This window comes from Lepisosteus oculatus, chromosome 2, assembly GCF_040954835.1.
Source record: "Lepisosteus oculatus isolate fLepOcu1 chromosome 2, fLepOcu1.hap2, whole genome shotgun sequence".
In the NCBI taxonomy this organism is placed as follows: domain Eukaryota; kingdom Metazoa; phylum Chordata; class Actinopteri; order Semionotiformes; family Lepisosteidae; genus Lepisosteus; species Lepisosteus oculatus.
Genome location: NC_090697.1, coordinates 56,185,020 through 56,199,425, shown reverse-complemented (window position 1 = coordinate 56,199,425; position 14,406 = coordinate 56,185,020). Strand labels below are relative to the sequence as shown.

The 14,406-nt window shown below is 35.1% G+C and overlaps 1 protein-coding gene across 12 annotated transcripts in view; it reads left to right on the top strand.

Annotated features, from left to right (window-relative positions):
- supt3h (SPT3 homolog, SAGA and STAGA complex component) overlaps positions 1–14,406 on the top strand; it is a 229,535-nt gene that overhangs the window by 137,081 nt on the left and 78,048 nt on the right. For all 12 annotated transcript variants that reach the window (XR_001478287.2, XM_069179534.1, XM_069179564.1 and 9 more), the window contains one exon: positions 13,578–13,664. Coding sequence is in view for 11 of the 12 variants with exons in the window: in XM_069179534.1 (XP_069035635.1) it covers positions 13,578–13,664 (87 nt within the window). In the remaining variant the exon portion in view is untranslated. The remainder of the gene's footprint in view (positions 1–13,577; positions 13,665–14,406) is intronic.

Sequence of the window (14,406 nt, the reverse complement as noted above, 5' to 3'; positions counted from 1 at the left end):
CTGGTTGGGCAGAGACAGTATGCTGTGTACGAGAATTGACCTAAATTCTTGACAGTTTCCAGCTTTTCTCTGAGCTCCTTGAAGCTGCCCCCCCTACAAACAGCACAAACAATGAAACCCACCACATTTGTTTGTTCTGGTTTGTGCCTTGGAAAGTAGCATCTTTGCTGCTTTCGTTCCAGAGATATCCCGAGTGGCTTCTTCTCTGGGAGACTCACGTGACTCAGTGTCCAAGAAACTTTGAAATTAAATTGAAATAGACGACAAGGATTATGTTAAGCTATACATTAGTAATAGACACTGGACAGATATTGTACTTAATAGTTTACTTCATTAAAGTGAGGAAGCTTGGTACTGTTCCACTTTTGTATATCTTGTGCACAGAAATTATTGTAACTAAGCATTGACATTGAAAGGGTATTGCAGACTCATGTATAATAGTTCACTATAAAGAATAGCTCAAGTGTTAGCACTTTTTTCTGGAGATACTTCTCCTTCTCTAACTGAGTGTTGGCAAATACTGCAGTTCATCTACTGAAGTAATCCTTTATGTTCTTAGAAATGAGTCACTTTGTCAATGTGACGGGTGTATCCACTTGTGGTACTCATCTGTTAAATAAATATCTGGTGCCTAACTGTACAAAAGGTGTTGGCTCTCTTATTGCCTTTTTTAGTGCTTCCTTGCTACTTATCATATTTAGTGTCATTGATACGCGAGCTCTCATATGCAGTAGTGTAAATGGTGGTGATCACAACATGTTATCAAAAAATAATCCAGATTTTTTGGGGCAGCAAAAATGTTTATTTTATTTGGGCAGAGAATGAAATAAAATAATGCATGTCATTCAAGTTGTATTTTTCTTTTATGAAGAGATTTCTGTATCAAATTTTAATATTACAGCATTTATTGTGTTTACATGGTTGGGACAGACATAGGACAATATGACATTGAGGGCTGAATAAAACTAGCAAAGCTCAGAAGATCTCATTTTAGCTTTTGACAATTTTTCTTAAGCTGTATTACTATATTGAAAGCTTGGCAGCACTCAACCATATTTACATACACAAACCTACAGTATGGAAAAATAAATAGTGTATATTCTGGGAAAAATACTTTTCAAATGTTAGTACTGCTTCACTGCTGCTTTATTTGTAAAACAAAGTGCAATAAAATGTTTTTTATTTTAATTTTTCACTTTGATAGTCATTCAGATAAAGTGCTCTGTGAACATTCTCTTATATTTTCACATCCTGTTAGTATTTAAAATTGTTTTGAGGTTTTAAAACCTTGAAGTATGGGAACGTCAAGTATGGGAAGTTGTAGAACTCTTAACAATATAAACTGCGCTTATGAAAGTATCCCGACCTGTATAAAAATATATTGTTGCTTCAACATTGAATTTCAAAAGAAAATAGAAAGGATTTGTGAAGACAAGTTTGTTTTATTAAAAGATCGTTTGCTCTGAGTTTTAATCGAACATCTTGTGATTAAAGCATACGCTCCTCCAAAGCTAGATCTTATATTAAGCATCAGAATGGCAATGGTAATATAAAATGGTGAAAATCTCTGGTGAAAATACCAGAATAGAATAGGAATAGGTGGCCAATTAAAAAAAAACCATCAGAATAAGCAGTCATTTTTTTTGCTTGAATGCCCTACTGAATGTTAGGTCAGCCTTTTCCCTGTTCATTTGGTGGCCAAAAAGACTCACTGTTGCACTGTCTAGAGGACCCTACCTAACTAACCCCAACCCTACCCCTGGCAGTGCTCTGTCGATTGTGTGCTGCTGCTTGGAGAACTCCAGTGATCAGCTAATAACAGCACCCACATGATTCAGTGACAGCTACAGCCCATTACTAGTTGAGTCACTAAAGAGTATTCCATGACTTAAGATAGTGGGCCAGTGTATCTGGAGCCTATAATAAGACTATTTCAGAGGGAGCTGTGCTGGTCAACAATAATTAAGCCAAACTGTTAAGAATTGTGTGTAATGATCTTAAAAAATAATAGCGTAAGACATGACAGAAAAAGTGGACAATAGGAATGAGTGAAAAATAGCAATGGGCTTTAAAACAAAAATTCACTGGCTAACTGAGCACTCGGAATATTCAGGTCTATTTATACATGATTCTTTTTTTCCTTCCAAAGGAAGTCATGTAATTGATCTTTACAGGGAGGTTGTGACTGGAACACTCCCTTCTCTTCCTGTTGCCTTCTCCAGTGTAATTAAATAATGGATTTTATTTCATAACTTTGCAGTAGCAATAAGGAGGAAATTATGTTCAGCAGGCTTGTTTATTTTTCTTCACTGCCCTTATTTTGCTTGAAAGCAATCTTTTCTACATGTACTAACGTGAAGCGAAACAGCCCACTGAAATTGAAGTCATTGGGAAATGCTTTGTAATTAAAAATTACACATTTAATTGGGATCAAGGGCTGGTGCTCTTCCTTCAATATAGACATCTGTGTGTTTCTTTTGTCATGTTGTTATACTGTATTAATGGCCTGTGCCTCTAGTAGCAGAAAACTGGACTTTGTTTTGTAAAGCACTGATTATATTGTTGTGGTTTTCAAATTACAGCTCTAACAAAACACAGTGTTCCTTCAATTTGTCTCAACACAGGATATAGTTGGCAGGTGCTTGTTTGTTATTAAGGCTTTTCTTGTTGACAGGATTTATTTTAAACACATTTCAGTGTTAAACTAAACATGTGCAGTATAATACTGTTTATTGGTAGAAAGCTGTCATATTTGACAGACTATTTCACATAATGTCCTTTCTCACCAGCTCAATCTCTAGGGTTTTTAGTGTATAATAAGTCCTTTTTTGCTAGGTTTGTAGGTCTTATCCCTACAGAGGATATTGATCACAAAGAGATTCATTACAATGATATTGCCTTAATTGCTAAATTTTAATCAGCGGCTAATGAATTTAAGTTTTCATGGTAATAGCTAGCAACGGTTCACCATTTTACATCCAGAGAAAAGAATATTTCTGACATTTTTGTTTATGTTTGTTCCTCATTTCGTTCTTTTAAACATAAATATTATACCATTTCTGGTTTTGTCGCGAACAGTGTAAAATTTCTCTATTTCTGAACTTAGCAGACATTTTGAACTGATCTGCTACTTATTCTGTAGTGCAGGCTTTGTGTTACAGTATATGCAGAAAGCAACTAGTTAAATTGGAGCAAATATGCTGTTAGAATGGGAGGTTTGTTATCAATGTAGAAAAAAATGTGCAGATTATATGTTCTATAATTTTTCTATAAAATTACAAAAGACTGTCTTCCTTTATAAAAATGCACCTATATTACTTTCTTACATATAAGACTTATGTCTTGTAATTTTTTTATTGTAAAAATTTACACAACATAAATTGTAAATGATTTTAAATCAAATCATTTACAATTTACTGTATGTTGTAAGAAGAGAAGAGTCCTTAGCTCCTTAGAATCTTGTATGTCTACCTGTGTCTCTGGCTATTTAGTACAAATATTATTTATTTATTGGCTGTTTATGTGTTGCAACATCCATGATAGACATACTCAAATAGTGTACTGTGTTTTTCCTGAGAGATCTGAATATCTTGAAATATTTTCCTGGTAAAACTTTTTCAATTCCTGGTATGCATCAAATCTTTAATATATTTAAATGTTTAAAGTAGATCAGTTGGTGCTGTGTACTGACAGAATGACACAAGGCTAAGCATTGTTAATATGACCTAATTATTAGTAACTAAGAGTTGTCTCCTTATTTCTGTGACATTTCGTGACCCCACATGGCTGTGAATAATTGCCTCCATTTACTTTTTGTGGTTGTCCTTCAGCAGTAACCATAATCTTCCAGTAATACACTGTTGGTAAACAGAAAAGTGCTTGAGAATGCAAAAAAAAAAGTCGGGGGGTAAGGGAAGAGAAAAGTTATGACCACAAACGTGGCTTTTGCCTGAAAAGAAGACACCCAGAACATGAATGGTCATAATGACTTTGGTCTCAAGTCTGCGGGATTTTGAAACCACGGGCCTGCTGGTGTGTGCCCCATTCCTCCCACTGTCTGCACTCGCTGTCACAGTCTGTTTTGTACACTGAACTGACAACTTCAAAATGTAGGAGCTTTAATAAAATACACAGTTGCCAAAGTAGCCTAAAGCTCGATAGCTAAGGCATCCCAGAATTGGAAAACAGTCCTTCATGCAGAAGCAACAGACAGTCAACAGACTCCTGCTACTGGAAACAGCCCACACTGATTTCACTGTTCTCAGCGGATGGGCCAGTCACATACGGAAAAAAGGGAAAACTTGAGTAACATTCTCCAGTTTTGGATAATTTTAGATTACTTCAATTCTCGTGGAACATTAGTGCAATTATTTAAATTATTATGATATAAAACAGATCTAAAATCAAGTAAAGTCACTTTATGGTGGAATTAAAGCGATACCTTGTTATATTTCAGCAGAATGGTGTAGATTAAGGAGTTTCATTAATTGGAACCATATTTTCCACAGGTTATTTTAGTTTTTATGTATTTTGTATATTTATTTAGTCATTCTAGTTAAATCCTCATAACTGAATCAGAAATATCTCTCCACCTTTCTTTTTTTTCCCCGAATAAGAAAAAACAGAACTGCAGAAAACCAGTAGGAGAAAAGACGTTTTGATAGAAAATTGATAATCTGATAGGAAAAGATTTTTTTTCTCAAATATTTTTCCTTTTGGTAACATACAGTACTGTATTTTGCTGGCAGACCAGCTGATTCTGTGACCATGGTGTTTCTAAATCAGAAGCGACATCTGATCATTTATTTGTTGCATTATTCTCATTCCTCCCCTCCTTTTTTCCAGTGTTGGATATATATACCAGAGAACATAAGAAAAATTACAAATTAGAAGAGGTCATTTGGTCCATCTTGCTGATTGGGCATTTAATAGCTATGTGAATTGAAGTATCTCATCCATCCATTTCTTGAAGGAAGTCAAGTTATTGGCTTCAATGTATCTATTTTAAACAACTTTCCAGAAGTGAATGTGCAAGAATTCTAGTGGAATAATTCTGAAATACAAGTGTACTTCTAGAGTGTCACAGTAAATGGGAGACAGTAAATGGGGAGGGGTAGTGGCTCTGTGGCTAAGGATCTGCGCCTGTGACTGGAAGGTTGCCAGTTCAAATCCCGCAGCCGGGATAAGAATCCTACTCCGTTGGGCTCCTGAGCAAGGCCCTTAACCCCAGCTGCTCCAGGGGCCCTGTACAATAGCTGACCCTGCGCTCTGACCCCAAACTTCTCTCTCTGTCTGTGTCTGTGTCTCATGGAGAGCAAGATGGTGTATGCGTAAAGATGAATTCCTAATGCAAGAAATTGTATAGGGCTAATAAAGCAACATTATTACACATTATTATAAATGTAGTAAGTATCATGGAGTTTCCAGAAATGTCTGCTTCAAGACAGAGTGCCCAAGTGTGCCATTGAGTGGCTGTAGTCAACCAGAGTTATTTTTTGGTCTTTTGATTCTTCTGCAGCTCCTGGGTCCAGGAGCTTTCACTGACATCAGGGAGTCCAGACAGCACTAACTCTCCTGTATGCCACTTTTGAACTCAAAGTGTCAGAAAGATGAATGTCTGAAGCAGGCAGAGTGTGATCACAGGTCCTCTTTTGTTTCAGGAGTTAAAATTGATTTGTAACAAATGGCGATTTTCATCTGGGTTAGTAAGAAATAGATGATAGTTGTGTTACATTTGTTTAAAAAAAACATCTTCAGGCTACTGTAGATGCAAGCCAGCAATCACTATGACATGGCAATAATCTTTCCTGGATGAGATGCTCAGTACCCCAGGTTGCATATTTTACTGTTTTCTGTGAGTATATTTATGTATCTGGATTTTTTTCTGAGAAATCTTTACAATAAATGGAGACACTGTAATTATGAGTAACAATTCAAGTCCCTATATTTATGTGGTGAGTCTACCATGCAGTAGGTGTATTTTTGTATGGAATTACAGTGGTAAAGAGCAAGGCATGTACTGTAGCAAGTGTTTAATAAGAAATCCTGTATTTAATAAAAGCACATTGAGTGCTGGAATGCTTTCAATCCCGGAAGCTTTAAGTCTTGGCTGTGACTTTTATCTGCCTCTCACATCATTTATGACACAAGATCTTCCTGATTAAACTAACGAGCATAAACCATTTTGATGTTAGCCTGCAAACCGTGAAATAAATTGCATGACAAATGTGATGTGCCAAAAGTCTGTTACATTTCATTAGCCGTGTAACGTTTAGGAACATGCAGGAAATATACCTCTCAAAGTACAGTACCTCCAACACACAGCACATATGACAAAAATATGTTAATGTTAACTATAAGTGGAGCCACCCAACATAATGTACAGAAATCTCAACCAGTATCTCTTATAGCACAAAAAAAGATTAATTTTAAGTCAGTGTGCATTTTGCTACACTCATGATTCAATGTTGAGCTAACATTTTTCCCTGTTCACATTTTTTTTATGAAGGGCTAATCGATTTTGTATTTTCCAAGTCAAAAATAAATATTCGAAAACCTTTAACCTTTTATCATTTTTGAGCATAGTCTGTTGAATCTATGCTATGGTAATCTCCCAAGCACAGCTATTCAGGGTATTAAATACTCCCTTGCAGTCCCATACATAAAAGAGAATTACTATATTTCAGAATAGTGTATATTTAATTTATTGTATATTTCTTTTTCCATTTAACTATCATGTATTTCTTTCCAGAAGGCGTTTCCATATAACTCAAAGTATTTTGAAACTGTCCATTTCAAATATTTACATTTTTTAATGTATAATTTCAAAAGTATTTTCTAATATTTATCATCTATATTTAAAAAAAAAATCAAAGCATGTTTTAAAAATATAGCTCTCCTCCATGTGGGCTGACTCAAAAGTATGTTGAGGGCAAAAAATGAAAGAAAAAAAAGCAGTCCTTTCAGCACTTTGGCTGTAATTCAGCTCACTCATCTGTGAGACATACCAGCAGAGGATGGAGAAGACTCACCGGCTACAGTGTGGGTGTTCTCTTTGAGTTGGCTGTGATGAAAACTGACAGGACCCAGAGAAAGCAGGCTTACTGTCTCTGTCCCTCACACACTCTTGGCTCCACTATGCTTTAAGCTGCTAACTCAAATACTGTACACTGAGTCCCATCTTTGAGTTCTATTACAGTACATTGTCTGCCTATCGTTTAGTGAGAAGACAAAATGTAAATTCTTCACAAAAGAGAAAAGCCTTGAAGCGCAATCATGCTGCTGTTTAAGATAGGTAAGCAGAAAAGGCAAGTTAACCAGGGACTTTATGGCCATTTAATAACAATCATAAAGAGTGTGTGGTCTCTCACTTGAGCTTCAGAAAAAACCTGATACTCTGTGAGTCTTTTGCTATCGTTTCACATTATACACCGCTTATAGATAAAAAGCAAATGAGTTAAGTGAGAAAATCCACATAGTTTATTCAAAACTGGATTTGCTGATGCTCTGTGGAAGGACAGCATGACAATGTGGTTAGATATCTTAGGTCAAATCTAATTAGAATTGATGAAGCCATAAAGATAGAATTGAAAGTGATTTCAGAAAGTATGAAACACGGCTACATCAGTAAGATTATTACATATATTTACAATTAATATATAATAGCTTTTGATGGCATGGTTGGTCAGTGGTTAGCAGTAATGGCAATAGCAGTAATGGGGCCCTGTGTTTAATTCCTTAGAAGCTATTTATGTGGAGTTTGGATGTTTGCCCCTTGTTGGCGTGAGTTTCCTCAAGGTGCTGCAGTTTTCTCCTACAGTCCAAAGACGTACTGGTGAATTGGCTTCTGCAGTTGTGAGTGTGTGCATGTTTGTGTTTGTGCCTATGAGATGGATGGATGTCCCATCCAGGGTGTACCCTGCCTTGTGCAAGTTGGTTGCAGGGATAGGCTCCAGCTCCCCTACAACCCTGAACTGGATCAAGTGGTGAGAAAATGGATGGATAAAATAGCTGTCATAATATGACAAGACTATGCATATCCACATCTTTTGATGCCTAACAAAATATTTTTCAGGTGGGTAGCTGCGTCAGCATGCGTAGGCTGCAAAGGAACAATAGGAAAGTTTTCTTTCTTCTCTTTTCAGCATGGAATAAACCTTTTACTTTTTCCTTTGCAAAATATTTTTCAGCCATTTTTGGACATCCCATAAATGTATGGATCAAACTTGCAGTGTACTCAGAGATGACTGCATTAAAGCAAATGTACTCTTCAGCATGGCCTTTTATAGCTGTCATGTCATAATTTTAGTTTGCTTTTTGCATAATTTTTTTTTTCCTGCAGTAACAAATCTCTAAATCTCAGCCAATTAAAAAAATGTATTTTAGTGAAAAATGATGTCTTAGTGTTGCACACAAAACGCCAATACTTAAAACAGTGAAGAACAGTTAACAGTGCAAGTTGTTTGAACATACCAAGGAAAATGCTACTAAAGCCAAAACAGATTTTTAACAATATTCAGCGTGTGACAAATTTACCATTTAAAAGCAGTCAGGGGAAGGCAGAAAATAGCCTTCTTTTAGATAGATAGATAATACTTTATTAATCCTGTAGGGAAATTGATGAAATTGCTTGACACCTTAAGCCACACTTTCTGTCCTCTAGTTGTCCAAGTGTCTTACAGTTCAGAGGGATCTGCTCATTTCATTGGATTAAGTCACATTCTCCACAACTGTTGTAAGGCTTCTCTAGGACTTCTGAGTTGCTCTTTATCTAGAAGTATACTGAACTGAGGCCATAGTGGATTTTTTTTAATGTGGAACTTTACAGCCTTACAAGGGTGCTTGTACTGAACACAGCCCTAGGGTGGTATTGAGACAGATTGGTTGTCCCACTATGCAGTGGAGAGCATGTCTTTGTTCTGTGACAGGACAAATTGCACTTAATCAATGACAGTCTGTGTCCGACCTTAGCAGCCTTTTGTAAGTACTGTAGTTTCCACAAGCCACGTGCCTGGCTGCCTTTTCAAGTTCAGTTTTGCACAGTTTTGCAACAGTCCGCACTGTTAGGGATAAAAGAAAAATTACACCCTGTTGAAGTAACACTGTGGACATCACAATCTTTGAAGATTACCATTTAAAACATCTTAAAAAAACAGCAGAACTAGACTGGTCTTCCTAAGTAGTAGAGCTAGTGATGCTTTTCAATTAGAGAATTTTCACTTCCACTTCCCCCAGCTAAAAAAATTTTTTGGCGGGTTACATCACTGGTAGCTGAAGGAGATCTCAAACGTACTATAATGTAGTTATTATTATGTGGTACTTTTTTGGTACTCGTTCCATGCTCTGACATCAAGACTAGAATGTTATAGGTTCATATCTCTGGTGGGACAGTGTTGTTCTGTTGTTATTAACGAGCTGACTCGTTTATCCAAAATGGCTTACATTTGTTTTTCGTTTATGAAGGTTGGAAGTCTACTGAAAATTCTTGAGCAATCTGAGTGAAGTACTTTGCTCAAGGTACATTTGACAACAGTATCTGTGCTGATATGTGTAACAACCGTCTCCCATCAGGGATTTCAATCCACAACCTTCCGGTTTCAAACCACTACTTGCCACACTACTGCCACATACCTTGGAGCAAGATACTGCACTAAGATATACAGTACTTCTAGCTGTACAAATGGGTACAAATCTAAATTGCTCTGGATGAAGGCATCATGCCAAATAAATTAATAATAGAATAATGCTCCATGCCTAATGCAAGCAGGGTCTAGTTTACAAGAAACCACATTAAACTTTCTAACTGGCGTCCCCCAGTCTTCTGACTTATGTCCAAATGAACATTTATGGATAATTTGAAGTTAAAGTCATCTTTGTAACTTCAAACTAAATTGACTCATGACCTGAGTAGGATTGGGAGTGCAACATGTTGACAGTATCCCCTGAAGGAATTATTTTTATTTTTTTACATTAAAAAATAGTCAAAAATAGTTCTTTTGAAGGCTATGAATATTATTTCCTTGTTCTCCTAAAACATAGGGGTTGTCTAATACTTTATACAAGGTGTGGTATGTGATCCATCAATAGATAAAGTGTAACAGCAGTCAAAGGTGGTTGTAAGTATTAATAATGAAAATATAAGCAGGATACTGTATGTTCACTGAGTAAGAAACAATAGGAGACGTATTTCTTACTTTCTCAAGACGTGCAGCTTGCAAGGTTTTTACTCATAAACCCATTTTCTGTGCTTTAGTGTGCATTAAAATAGACAAGAAAGTACAAGAGGAAACCACTGAAATATATAAATATCACCTTTCCTTACCATTGTAAACATTATGGGAAGCTTACTAGGAACACAGAGGATAGGAAAGTTAAACTTTCAGTCAGTCTCTTCCCGCAACCATCTCCTTCAGAGCAGTAAAAAAATAAAATTTATGAAGCATAAAAAGTGTATATTTAAAGTTTTCTGAAATAATGTTTTATCTAATAAGAGATTAATTACCTTTTAAACGGTGTGCTAAACACTGCTGAAGTACGTCCACATTGGGAAATGGCCAAGCCCAAAAGATGATGTATTTATGTTTTAGAGGAAGCTGTGGCAATATATGAATTTGGAAACTGTAGTCCTTAACTTTTACACAGCTACACCTGTGTCTTCTTCCCTGAGAAGGAACCTGTTTGTGTGTCTTTCTCTGAATAGCTGAAAAGTATGAGGGTTGTGTAGGAAAGACTGACAGTTAGGGTGTATGAATATTTATCTCTGTTGGCTCTTTTTGTAAAACAGTTTTTGTTTTTAAATCAATTTTATGTCTGTATTTGCACTACATTTTCAACACCGGAAAAGTTCTTAAAACTACACAGTGTTTTAAAAAAAATAATAGTGGCAGAGAACTCATATTGCTTTCAGTCTGGTCAAACAAATAAATACAATTTCAAAGAAAAACACTGATTAGTGAAATACCTGTATTTTTCCACTGCCAGTCGAAGGTCTATTTCTAGCCTGCTTTTCCCGCTAGGCTATTTTTTTTTTCAATTCATAAGGGCCTTGTCACCCACTCTGCAGATGTTGTTTTAAAAAGTCAAAAGTCTTCTTTTAAATGTTTTTTTTTGTATATTTAATGTTCCAAATGTCTTAGTCTGCTTCAACTCACCCTTTGTGTCTCTTTCCATCCCTGTCTCCCTCTCTTCTCTCACACATATTCACTCTTTCTCCTTGTCTTTGTCATATAGGCTGTGTTTTGGTTCCTTTCCCAAGACAGAGCTTTGAATGGCTAACTACCCTAACTGATACACTTTCTTCTGGGAAATACAATTTTTACAGTGAATTAAACTCAATCTTATAAACTAAATAAAGCAGTATTGTTTTAATATTTGGTATACGGTATGTAAAGCTGGAGAATGTTTTGTTGGAGATGCATGATCTTCAGTTCTTTGGTAATTTTTATGTATATTTGAACAATTACCCATTTTAAACTTTAAACCCTTGTTAAAGTAAACCATAATAATACAGTCTCCTAATGTATTCTTCTAAAGCTACCTGATTATTGAGGCTAATGAACAAGATTCAGAATTGCTTTCTCATTTGTGAAAACCTTTCTTTTGCTGTACACAACAAAGATAATCGATTGCAGTGTGTACAGTACCTCTGTTTGCACTCATTTTTTTTCAGATACAAAACATGATCTTCTGAACAATCTGTAGGACCAGTCTGTTTCAGATATGAAACTTTGTTTTTGTATTAACCTTCTGAAACATTTAACTGACTCAGTTATACTGCTATCTTGTTATTGATAAATCTTCAATTGTTTTGTGAACTGTGGTATTGGTATCTTAAACAGGAATTAAAACAAAACATTACCAAACATTACATCTAACATTACCAAATTCTTAAGATCACAATATACTGGGCTTTCAGCCGGTTAAAACCTTGTTTTCTAAGAATGGATGAAGTTTTTAGAAGTAGAAGAGAAAATTCATTTGTCCTCAGATACACCTTCTTCAGTTTTTTTTCTTGGTTTAACTCCAGTAACAGTAATTCTTTGTTACTGGGAGAGCAGTTTTGTACTACAGCAGACATCTCTACATTTTTTTAACTATTTTTGGTTCAGCTGCCAGTTATGTCCAAATAAAAAATACATTTGTTTTTTCTAGAAGCCAGTCAGTTAAAAATATCAGTTGAAACTGCAAAACGTTTCATGGAGAGAGGCTTGCTTAATTCTTCGGCATACGTTTTCTTTACTGATTTACATGTGGACAGCTATCATTTTGTGAGAAAGGTGACATTGATTAATGAGGTGTTTTGGCTCTTAAGCAATAAAAAGAAATTACAGCGCTTAACTTAAAGGGCATTCTTCATGTAGGTTTTTTTTCTCTCTTTACTGGAGGTTTCAAAGATTGTTTCCATATGATTGCAACATCCCCCTTTTTCTGCAGTAACATAATACAAAATTAAGAGATGAATAAAGTCATTTTTATTTAATGAAATGCAAATCTCAATCCTGGAGTTAAGTCTACTGTGTAATGACAGTGTGGTCTCCTCCCCTCACAGTAGAAAAATGGATTCCATGACCTAGACATTGACAAGGAATCTTTGTGATAGTCTAGATCTGGCTATCATAAACACAGATTCACTTACTCAGCTCCTTCCTTGTACTCAGTCAGTCATCACCAACATCTGTAATTCACACTGCATGTTTGAAGCACTCAATAATTTTGCTTTTATCCATGATCTGAGTACTGTAGTGCTATGCTGCATTATCAGAAACAGTTAATAGTTCTTGGGTGCATGCAGTCAGCATGGAAAAAAATATGACTCTAGTCCAATATAATGATTTATGGACTAGCTCTCATGCCCACTGAGCAGTAGCCAAGAAGAAAAGTCAAACCCTTTTTCTTTGGGATATTAAAACCAGCTACTGTTGTTGTTGATAAAAAAAAAATCTGAATAGAACTAGTTAATGTTGTACCAGCATGGGAGCTAAAATTAATAGTATGGTTATTCATCTAGTGATACTGAGCGAAACCAAGGCTCTTATTAGTATTACATATTGAATTTCATTAAATGATTTTCAGGTGCCTTTTTGTGTTTCTTAATGTTTAGGCACAATTTTCTAAATTCCCATGCAAAAAGAAAGCATACAGTATTATTGTATTTGCAGTCTATGAAGTGGTCAATCATCAATCTTAATTGATGTGTGTTTTTAGTATAAATTCTGTTCAAAGTGCAAGCTACAGTACATTGTGTCAGTCATTATACCCTCCTCACACAAAAAAGTCTCCTGCGCATAAAAAAAGGCACAAAATAGAAACTTATCTAATTACATTACAAATAATTTTTAACATTCAATTTGTTCATATCAAAATGAAGATATGTTTTTGATATTTTGGTGTTGCTATCATACAAGCAAACTACTTGAAAACAGATGTAAAAACTGTGTAGCCTGCAATATTGTAATGATAGAAATATTTTTGAGACTATATTTTTAAGTAAGAATAATGTCTATAGTTTTTTTAATGTAGAAAAAAGTAAAATAGGTCATTTGAAAAAAGCCTGACCTGATTTTGTTTTGCTCTTCCAGCTACAGCAAGCAGCTGAGGTGTCTTTTCTGAGAGGGGCAAGAGTCATATCAGCTGAAGACATCCTGTTTCTTATGAGGAAAGACAAGGTAGAAAACCACTTACACAATCTCATGTTTTATGCTTTCTAAATTGGGCATGAGAACCAAAAAGCTAAAATACTGAAACTAGTTAGAAAGCGGGTAGTTTCTGTCTTACAATGGTTTCAACTGCATCAACACTTATATTTAAAGATTATTTATTTTTTTAACCAAGGAATCTGATATCACATACTGTATTTTACAGGGTCTCGGAAAAATCCAGTAACATTAAAATGTGGATATATGAATGGGTTTATGTTTATATACCATTAATATTAAAAATAATGAATAACACAAGAAAATACTCTTTTGAAAATTCCCTTCTCAAATTTTTTTAGACAGTCATATACATTTCTTGTAATTAGACTTTTGTTTTAATTATTTGTTGGTAAGTTTGCAAAACTTTATATAACCCTATGTTATTTAATTATATTATCTAAAAGCATTCTTAAGGCTAGAACAAAATAGACTTTTCAGTTTTGTCTGAAGGTAAGTAGTTGGTGTCTTTTATTTTTTTTTCCAAACAGTTATATTTTAGTCAGTAAGTGACACCATAAGTTTATTTATCCTTTTCTCACTTCATATTCTTTAGATAATTACATGTTTTGATTTTTTTTACTTTAATCTTTTTTTAAAGCTGCAGTAGTCAGTCTTATTTAAAAAATGTAACAAGAAATTACTTTTAAGCAAAATAAAAAGAGGCTGCCTCAAATTTTAAAAATCAGTACTACCAGAAAAGTGCTGAATTTCT